This window comes from Oncorhynchus gorbuscha, unplaced genomic scaffold, assembly GCF_021184085.1.
Source record: "Oncorhynchus gorbuscha isolate QuinsamMale2020 ecotype Even-year unplaced genomic scaffold, OgorEven_v1.0 Un_scaffold_15:::fragment_4:::debris, whole genome shotgun sequence".
Taxonomy (NCBI): Eukaryota; Metazoa; Chordata; class Actinopteri; order Salmoniformes; family Salmonidae; genus Oncorhynchus; species Oncorhynchus gorbuscha.
In genome coordinates, this window is record NW_025744755.1 from 93,614 (window position 1) to 104,605 (window position 10,992).

At 40.4% G+C, this 10,992-nt stretch overlaps 1 protein-coding gene across 2 annotated transcripts; it reads left to right on the plus strand.

The window, feature by feature from the left end:
* The first annotated feature begins 3,642 nt into the window (after nucleotides 1-3,642).
* Nucleotides 3,643-9,214, plus strand: LOC124017096 (protein ZNF365-like). Of its 2 annotated transcripts, none has more exons than XM_046332489.1 (5): nucleotides 3,643-4,113; nucleotides 4,938-5,705; nucleotides 5,965-6,136; nucleotides 6,512-6,555; nucleotides 6,876-9,214. In XM_046332489.1, exons 1-5 carry the CDS (start codon nucleotides 4,091-4,093, stop codon nucleotides 7,054-7,056), a joined length of 1,188 nt encoding a protein of 395 aa, XP_046188445.1. In that variant the 5' UTR covers nucleotides 3,643-4,090; the 3' UTR covers nucleotides 7,057-9,214. The 2 variants fall into 2 exon arrangements, with proteins under 2 accessions (XP_046188445.1, XP_046188446.1); XM_046332490.1 differs by lacking the exon at nucleotides 3,643-4,113 and adding an exon at nucleotides 4,167-4,255.
* The last annotated feature ends 1,778 nt before the right edge of the window (nucleotides 9,215-10,992 follow it).

Below are 10,992 nucleotides of genomic sequence, written 5' to 3' on the forward strand. Positions count from 1 at the left end.
TTTTAAAGGGCATACAGGTCTGCTCTGACTTTACACGGTTATTGTTCTATTTAGTTATTAATACTTATTTCCAAAAAAGGTCTTAGGAACGTTTATATGTAAAACATTTTTTATTCAATTATTTTATGATCAGTTTTCATATGCACTTAAAATAGTGGGTACCCTTTTATTTAAATTATTATTTGTTATTTTATTTCTCAGAATAGTTCCTGATTACACCAAAGAGGGTTTTTAGTCTCTCTTACTACAATAACCCTTGGTTTGGTCTTGAACATAATTTTCAGTTGAGGTGAATTTCAAAGCTGGATAACATCTAGCTCAAAGGTTATGGAATAAGCTATTTTCACTTTAAATTGACTTAAATGGTGCAGATCTCGGTTCCTTATAGTTTACGTTCACTGCTCCTACGTCTTTGACTCGTCCTACTACAGTTTATACTTTTAAATAATCTATGTTGTTTTGTCTTTGTCTATAGTTTCTATTAATGCTAGGGCGATACGAAGCAATGTGAAGCACAAGGCCTTATTTTTATTTGCTAAACAATTTAGAATACAGAATTTTGCTTTTTTCCAGAGTCTCACTCAATTTCGGCTGATGCCAACTTCTGGAGGTCACAGTGGGGCAATGATATTTGGCTTTCCCATGGATCTGAACGCTCCACTGGTGTCACTACAATGAAAAATACCTTTGGTGGTAATATTCTACACTCGGAATGTGACCCCTTTGGTCACTTTATTTGTCTTGTGATCAGTTACTACTTGCACAAATAATTAAAGAAGTCCTGGATGGAATCATTGATGAAACACAGTCTGGCTTCATGAGGAACAGACATATTTCTAACAATGTCAGACTAGTATTAGACATACTTGACTACTCAGACCTAATAACTGAGGATAGCTTCATATTATATTTAGATTTTTATAAAGCATTTGACACAGTAGAGCATCAGTTTCTCTTCCACTCCCTTGAGAGACTTGGCTTTGGGGATTTTTTCTGTAAGGCTATTAAGACTCTCTATGCAAATGGTAAGGGCTCTATCAAATTGAAATATGGCACCTCACCTAGATTTGAGTTAAAGAGAGGAATTAGGCAAGGTTGTCCTATCTCTCCGTACCTGTTTTTTTTAATCACCCAACTTCTTGCAAATTCTTTAAATAATAGTCCTGTACAAGATATTTCCATAGCTGGTAAATAAATTATTATAAGCCAGCTGGCTGATTATACTACACTTTTTCTGAAAGACGCTAACCAAATTCCCATCTCGATCAATGTGATACAATCCTTTTCCAAAGCATCTGGTCTATATCTTAACATGAATAAATGTAAACTCGTGGCTGTCAAAGATTGTGTGACACCTTCATATTATGGTATTCCAGTAAAATAAGAACTTACATATTTAAGCATAACCATTACAAAGGATAAGAAGTCTAGAGGCTTACTACATTTTAACCCTCTTATTAAAAACCCCCAGAAGAAGCTAAATCAATGGCTACAGAGGGACTTATCTTTACAAGGTAGAGTCCTAATAACCAAGGCTGAAGGTATCTCTAGACTAACATATGGCGCTCTATCTTTATACCTCGACAGTAAGATATGAAAGGAGATAGACCAGATGCTTTTCAACTTTCTTTGGAGAAACCGTACCATTACATTAGGAAAACTGTTGTAATGAACACTTATGAGAATGGTGGACTGAATTTTCTGGACTTTACTACTTTAAATAATAGTTTTGAGATCAATTGGATAAAACAATTCCTAAGAAGACCCACTTCTATCTGGAATTTTATTCCTCATCATGTCTTCTCTAATTTTGGTGGACTTAACTTCATGTTGTTTTGCAATTATAATATTGACAAAGTTCCAGTGAAACTTTCTGCTTTTCATCAGCAGGTTTTCTTGTCATGGTCCTTAATTTATAAACACAATTTTTCTCCACACAGATATTATATATGGAATAATCGGAATATATTGTATAAAAATACTTCTTTGTTTTTAGAATATTGGTTCCGAAATAATATCCTATTGGTGAGCCAACTGATAAATGCAGAGGGTCTTTTACTCAGTTATAAGGAATTCTTATCACTTTACAAGGTTCCTGTAACACCTAACATCTTTGTTTTGTCTATCTTGGCGCCTGATTTTTCTCGGTCACTTTCGAGATTCAAGATTTTGCAATTGTTTTAGATGCCATTCCCTCAGGTGTTGCAATGTTATTCAGGAACGTGTCAAGACCTGACCCTCAGAGCCTACCTTCTATTGACCCTGTTGACTCATCAGTAGGAAAGATTTGTTTCTCTTTTGGTCCATTCAACAACAGAGCGATACGGACCTTGTTTCAGCAGGATGTTGTATCTATACCTTATGTCATGCCTTATTGGAATGGATTTATTGATAATATCTGTTGGGAAAAAGATTGGATGTTGCCACACACATACAGAAAATCCTACAATGTGATTTTCTGGATTTTTTTCCTCATTTTGTCTGTCATAGTTGAAGTGTACCTATGATGAAAATTACAGGCCTCTCTCATATCATCTCCAATCTAAAATCAAATCTAGAGTCGGCTTTCTCTTCCGCAACAAAATCTCCTTCACTCACACCGCCAAACTTACCCTCGTAAAACTGACTATCCTACCGATCCTCGACTTCAGCGATGTCATCCAGGAGGGTGAGGGTCTGCACTTTGCCGTTACAGGGCACAGACGGTGAGAGCCGCCAATAAACACAGGATTAAGAGTCCAAGGTCTTGGAGAGGAGTCTCCCTGGGTTCCTTCCTCCCCCCTCCCGTCCTTGGAGCGCACCTATTTACAAGGTACATAAGATCATGGACCGTTCTCGGGGACGGGGTCACCAATACTTAGAATAGCTTTCTATTCGTTTCCCTCTGCTGGTCTTATTAGGTTCTTTCCCTCTTTCTATCCCTCTCTCCCCCTCCCTCTCTCACTCTCTCGCTCTCTCTTCTCTCTATCGTTCCGTTCCTGCTCCCAGCTGTTCCTATTCCCTAATCATCATTGAGTCTTCCCACCAATACTCTACTCAGCAAACTGGATGCAGTTTATCACAGTGCCATCCGTTATGTTACTAAAACACCTTATACCACCCACCACTGCGACCTGTATGCTCTAGTCGGCAGGTCCTCACTACATATTCATCGCCAGACCCATCTGCTAACCATGTGTATGTGACAAATAAAATTTGATTTGATTTGATTTGGAGGACAGAGGAGCCTCTTAAATAAGAAGTTACAGGTCTGTAAGAGCCAGAAATCTTGCTTGTTTAGTAGGTGACCAAATATTTATTTTCCACCATAATTTGCAAATAAATTCATTAAAAATCCTACAATGTGATTTTCTGGAATTTTTTTATTCTCCTTTTGTCTGTCATAGTTGAAGTGTACCTATGATGAAAATTACAGGCCTCTCTCATATTTTTAAGTGGGAGAACTTGCACAATTGGTGGCTGACTAAATACTTTTTTGCCCCACTGTATATATTTTTTTAAACAACCAAAAGCGTTACGAAACTTCTATCCTTCCTTGAGAGGTAAAAAAAAAGAAAGAAAAAACGCCACCTGCTGGAGGGAAACAGATTTTCCGTCGAGTTGGGCCACTTCCTTTGCCTCTTCAGCACTGTCGGAATCCAGAAAATTAAGGGTCGCTTCCGGACACGGTAGACTCCTCCTCACCACTGTCTGAGATGCACATTATGGAGTTCAATGAAAAAAATACGATTTTAACGGCCTGACAGTTAATAACACATAATGTCTTATTAGTTTAGTTGGAAATTATGACTATTTTAAATTCCATTCAAAAATGTATTTGACGGTGAAGAATATTTTTGCCATCATGTGCAACGGTGCCCAATGAAGACACTGTTCTGGTTCGAATGGGTAGCCAGTAAACGCGATATTGTAGCTATTTTACTGAATTAGCAACATTCCATTGATATTTGGTTGCTCATCGTCACTAGATTATACATAAACATTCCCAGGTAGGCCTACAGTAGGGGAGGCTGTGTTCATTGCTCTCAGCTGACTAACATTTTCACAACCCTACGCACGAAATTTGAGTGGGGAATTCTTGCTATTTTGCATGACATCATCATGCAAATACAGGTAAACTATATATTTATTCGAGATTACATGCATCGAAATAGATCATGGTGTAATATAAAACACCATGGAGCTGTGTATTGGGAGCAGCAGCCTGGCTAACTAACTAGCTAGCTAACGTTAGTGGTGATGAGCCATGCATGGGGTAGGAAGAAATTCTAGCAGCGTTAGCTAATAGTTAGCCTTTTAAAAATGACCTGTTACATTTACAACAATCTGTTAATATCGAGAGCCCTTATGTGCCATCGCTTAGCTAAATACTTTAATTGTATTTACATGATTCTGCCGTCAACCATATTGCCATATTCATCTATTGTTGGCTGGTTGTTGGTAAGGATCTGCAGGCCACTTCGTTTTACGAAGGTAGGCTTTTGCAACCTTAGTTGTCAGTAAGGTGACATATTGAATAAATGAAACAGCCAATTGGTTTTGATTTAAACAAATGTATGCTTGATTTAATAACCTATTGTTAAATATTAATCAATTGCAGTAATATATGCATGAGATATCAGTCTTGTCAAAGCATTTAAATTATTATTATTATTATTGTCATTTAAATGTTTTTTATTTGACCTTTATTTAACTAGCCAAGACCAGTTAAAGAACAAATTCTTATTTTCAATGACAGCCTATGAACAGTGGGTTACTGCCTTGTTCAGGGGCAGAACGACAGATTTTTACCTTATCAGCTCAGGGATTCGGTCTTGCAACCTTTCAGTTACTAGTCATATGCTCTAACCACTATGTTACCTGCCGTCGTAAGTCTACTGTAGTTGGATTACGAATATCAGGCATATATCAGCTGACTGTAACCATTGTGTGTTTAGCTTCCAGGTTGTAGGTGAAATGCAGGCGAAGGTATGCGCCAGGAGGACCTCTCTCGTCACTGAGAATGGGCAGGCTTGTGGGGCATCTGCGGACTCCCAGCTCCCATTTAGGTGCCCTCGGTGTGGGGAGCGTGAGAGGTTCAATAGCCTGGCCTCCTTGAGAGACCACCTGGAATACAGCCACAGCTACTACCACACCATGCACGAGCTGAGCCTCCCGACCCGCAGGGGGCACTCTCACCCAGAGAGAGTCCTGCATGTGCGCTCCCTGAGTGACACACGAGAGGTCACTAGCTGCATAGAGAGGTGTCGTACGCATAGTGTGGGGACGCAGGCAGCGGATGAGATACAAACTGAAGAAGAGGCCCGTAAAGATGATTTAAAATTCCACAAGTCCAGCCCTGGGACAGATCATATCCCATTTCCATTTGACAACCCTCCAGACCCAGACAGCAAGCCTGAGGCGGTGTCCCCAGAGTGGAGTGTCTGTGCTGGGGAGGTGTCGGTCAGGCGCAGGCTTGCCAAGGTCCTGCTGGCAGCGGACAGCACCATGCAGAGGAGGCTGCACAGGGTCAGCACGGAGCTGGCCCAGACGGACACAGAGCTGCTGTGTGAGCGTGCCCACTCCCAGCACCTGGCCCAGGAGAGGCAGGAGGTTCAGGAGCGAGAGAGGGCGCTGAGCCACCAGGTGGACATGGCCGTGATGGTGATCGCCACACTAAAGGAGCAGCTGAACGAGTCAGAGTACGAGCTGGAGAGGAGAGAACAGTGAGTAGTGTCTGAGCCAGTAACTCAGTCTTAACATTTCCTTACGGTATTGTTAGTCAAAAGCATAATCATGAGGTCAAATGGCAGACAGTACACTAATCTGGTAACTCCTTAGATTGTTGCTGTTGCTAATGGAGTTATTGTCATTTTGTCAGTAGCAATATTCTTTAGCATGTTACTAGATACGCCCCCCCATTGTCCCCCCCCCCCCCCCCAAGTCTTGAATTTGTATCTCTGTTTTTTTTTTTTTTTTTTTCAGGGAAGTCATCACCATTCAGAATTTTCTGGAGGCTGCAGCCCAGCATGAGATATGTGGTAAAGTTCGGATCCAACGTTTCATTGAGAACCTGCTCAAACGCATCGCCCTGGCTGAGAGGCTACTGGAGTACTATCAGAGCTCACCCAGTCCACCAACCTACACCGATTACATGGTACTGTACAATATCAAGCCTGTTTCCTACTACTGACAACAATGTGTTTACAATGACTGATTCCTTTTCAAAGTATTTTCTGGCAGCTGCTCTTACTTGTTTTTAGATGGCAACGGAAAGACGGTTAGGGAGAGATTAGAGAATATCATAATTGTTACACATTTGAACCCTCGTGAGACCTGCCGATCATAACTGGCCTCCCAGATTCAGTTGTGGAGTTGAGAGGAAGCCTATGCAGATATGTTTTCTTCCTCCGTATTTATGTAGAAAAGGGAAACATGATAACCTTCCAAACATTCCAGAACTGGATAATATCAGCTTTTGAGTTTTGGTGTAAACAGTATAAATACCTGACATCTTTTCATCTCCCTGCAGCACCAGACAGCTGAAAATGGACCTCATAGAATAACCAAAAGCAGGCGAGTTTGTGAACCTCGTTTTTTTACTGTTGATCTACATGATCTACGTTTTCCATAGTTGGGCCCATGAGCTTTGGGCTGTGCCTTCATGTCTCACTTTGATTACAATGCTGAGTTTCCAGTTTCAAAGGTTAGGACATGGTTACATATAAATTATACATAGGGATCCCTTGTCGCAAATGAGATTTTGTGTCCTCATTCATTAGTAATGATTCTGAGTTTTATCTTCTCCACTAATCCTGAGTCTGTCATCGTTACCTGCTGCCTGTTGAAGCATTGTTTTTTTGTCTAAGGTTTGTTGCACTGTCCCCTGATTCTAGGTCAGCAGGTTATCAGCTGTCACAGTCCTGTCCCCAGGAGGGTAGAACGCACCCCTCCCAGTTAGGACGGGCGTTCCCCAAAGGCCCTAGTGAGAGAGTGGGTAACTCTGGCTACTTCAGACCTGACCGCAGGGATGAAGCCTGGACCCAGCGCCGCAGATCAGCTGGATTTGAGGACTAGGTAACCTGACCAGGGCCCGACAAATGAATGTATATATGATAAGTATTTACTGAATGTATAGATAATACTGAGCAGGGGATGCTTTATGGCCATGTGTACGCTAGTTTTTGCTCCATTCTGTCCTAGAGGTAGCTACTGTCCTAGTTTCAATTTTGGAAGTACTGTAGTAACTTGATGGATAGGTATTTCTGATCCTCATTGGTGTTTTAATTAGTATTAAATCATATTATTGATAGGTGTAAATCTAATAAAATACAGAATTGTATACAAAAAAAAACTAGATGGTGGAATTGTTAAATGCCCACTCCAGTAGAAATCCACTTTTGAGGTGAAAGATGGCCAGAGCTTACCCAAGATGTTGCACAACAAGTTAAGTCAATAAGTCATCATATTAGTCAAAGTACGATATATTTAGGCTTTAAGTGACACATCCAAACTTCCCACTTCTTGCAAATCTTTGTGAATGTGGTATCTCTTCCTGTGATATGACATAAATTATGACATAAATTATTTTCAGCCTATGTTTCAGGGCTGGGTTTTATTTGAATGTTACCACCCACTAGCATGGCATTGTTTAGAGCTTTGGCCAGAATCAAAAGGTCGCTGGTTCGAATACCCGAGCCGGCCAGGTGAAAAACCTGTCTGTGCCCTTGAACAAGGCACTTAAACCTAATTTGCTCCAGGAGCACCGTACTACTATGACTGACCCTGTAAAACAACACATTTCACTGCACCTATCTGGTGTATGTGACAATAAAAACATTTATTTTATTTTTATTAATCAGAAACAGCTGCAAAGTTATTCCTCTTTGTGACTGAGATGAGCTAAACAGTATTGTATCCAATTGGCTGGCTGAGCCATTGAGCAAATTTAAATAGGGGTACAAATATTTTTACAAACACTTTTTTTTTAACAGAAAACTATCATAATCCATTGGATAATTTGTACATTTTCACTTTTTTAAAATATTTCTTTTAGCTAGTCTGTATTTAAAATCTGACCATTTTATAAATGGTATAATTGCGTGATATAATAGCATAGTAAATCACAATTACTATCCAGATAATGAAAAGGCACCCGCAAAATAAAATTAAAGGAATTTATAGTTTCCTGTCATTTGCGGTGTGCATGAGCAAAGTCATTGTAGCCTATCACTTCACTTTATGAGCATGGGCTGACATGGCTTTGCTGTACTGAAGCCTGCTAGCAGCCTAAAGTTACTACTAAAGGTTGGACCGTGTCTATTACAATGTAGAAAAACGCATATCGGCTATCTTTCCATATTTATACATATTAGCAGAGCTTCGTATTATTCTTTCTAACTATTTCTATCGCGGATTTGCGGATGTAATTTATGGAAGGTGCCAAAACTTTAGAGATAACAATAGATGGTGAAGTCAAAAATAGGCTAGTGATTTCCCTCTGTGGCAAAGTTTTCCATAAATCATTGCTTATGACAAATCCAAGTCCAGAACCAGCCATAGAGCCAGCTGGCTAATCTTTTGAATAGTTAAAAAATAGTTAATAGTTAAAAAAAAATATATATATATATATACACATTAGGTTCCTCCGTAGAATGACAAAATATATATTTCCTTTCTAGGACAGGAGATTACGTCAATATAGTGGCGGCAACTTCCTTTGGGGGAAGGGGGGGGTCCTTTAAACTCAAGGTCAAATGCAGACATTTTTTTATCTCAATATCAAATCATCTATCAGTAGCAATTAAGTATGTCAATGTGACTGTTTTCAATTAAAACGGTTAAACTAACAAATTGCTAGCAATTAAGTACGTCAATGTGACTGTTTTCAATTAAAATGGTTAAAAAACTAACAAATTGCGTCTGAGCAAAAAGCCATTTTATAAGTAAGACTTTTGCTAAAACTGTCTGGTCTGAGTGAAGGACCTAATGGGAGAAGCCGAATGGAAGGGATATGTAACCTGAAAACTAGATGTTATTGGCAGAGAGGTTTGAAACTCTTTGTTATCGGTCTATTAACTTATACCGCCTGGTAGGCCAAACTCAACCCATGCAAAATGAGCTGAAAATTCATGCGACCTTTTCAAACAGCTCTTTCATAATTTTCACAGTATTATTGCAACCTTGTAGTGTGTGTGTGTGTGTGAAAGATATACTACCTTCCTCTGGGGGGGGGGGGTGACTGGCTCTAACCAGAATGGAAAGAGGAGTGGAAGGCCCCGGTGCACAACTTAGCAAGAGGACAAGTAAATTAGTGCCTACTTTGAGAAACTGAAGCCTCACAAGTCCTCAACTGACAGCTTCATTAGATAGTACCTGCAAAACACCCGTCTCAATGTCGAAGATGCAACTCCGGGATGCTGGCCTTCCATGCAGAGTTGCAAAGAAAAAGCCATATCTCAGTTTGGCCAATAAAAAGAAAAGATTAAGATGGGCAAAAGAACACAGACACTGGACAGAGGAACTCTGCCTAGAAGCCCAGCTTCCCGGAGTCGCCTCTTCACTGTTGACGTTGAGACTGGTGTATGGCGGGTACTATTTAATGGAGCTGCCAGTTGAGGACTTGTGAGGCATCTGTTTCTCGAACTAGACACTCTAATGTACTTGTCCTCTTGCTCAGTTGTGCACCGGGGCCTCCCACTTCTTTCTATTCTGGTTAGCGCCAGTTTGCGCTGTCCTGTGAAGGGAGTAGTACACAAGCATTGTATGAGATCTTCATTTTTTTGGCAATTTCTCGCATGCAATAGAACAAGAATAGACTGACGAGTTTCAGAAGAAAGTGTTGTTGTTTTTTTCTTTGTTTCTGGCCATTTTGAGCATGTAATCGAACCCACAAATGCTGATGCTCCAGATACTCAACTAGTCTAAAGAAGGCAAGTCTTATTGCTTCTTTAATAAGGACAACAGTTTTCAGCTGTGCTAACATAATTGCAAATGGGTTTTCTAATGATCAATTAGCCTTTTTAAATTATAAACTTGGATTAGCTAACAATTTGCCATTGGAACACAGGAGTATTGGTTGCTGATAATGGGCCTATGTAAATATTCCATAAAAAATGTGCAGTTTCCAGCTACAATAGTCATTTACAACATCAACAATGTCTACACTGTATTTGTGATCAATTTGATGTTATTTTAATGGGCAAAAAATTTGCTTTTTTCTAAAAAGTAAGGACATTTCTAAGTGACCCCAAACTTTTGAACGTGTGTATGTATGTGTATATACACTGCTCAAAAAAATAAAGGGAACACTAAAATAACACATCCTAGATCTGAATGAATGAAATATTCTTATTAAATACTTTTTTCTTTACAAAAAAATCACACAAAAATGATCAATGGAAATCAAATTTATCAACCCATGGAGGTCTGGATTTGGAGTCACACTCAAAATTAAAGTGGAAAACCACACTACAGGCTGATCCAACTTTGATGTAATGTCCTTAAAACAAGTCAAAATGAGGCTCAGTAGTGTGTGTGGCCTTCACGTGCCTGTATGACCTCCCTACAATGCCTGTGCATGCTCCTGATGAGGTGGCGGATGGTCACCTGAGGGATCTCCTCCCAGACATGGACTAAAGCATCCGCCAACTCCTGGACAGTCTGTGGTGCAACGTGGCGTTGGTGGATGGAGCGAGACATGATGTCCCAGATGTGCTCAATTGGATTCAGGTTTGGGGAACGGGCGGGCCAGCCCATAGAATCAATGCCTTCCTCTTGCAGGAACTGCTGACACACTCCAGCCACATGAGGTCTAGCATTGTCTTGCATTAGGAGGAACCCATGGACAACCGCACCAGCATATGGTCTCACAAGGGGTCTGAGGATCTCATCTCGGTGGCAGTAAGGCTACCTGACTAATGGCAGTCAGGCTACCTCTGGTGAGCACATGGAGGGCTGTGCGGCCCCCCCAAAGAAATGCCACCCCACACCATGACTGACCCACCGCCAAAC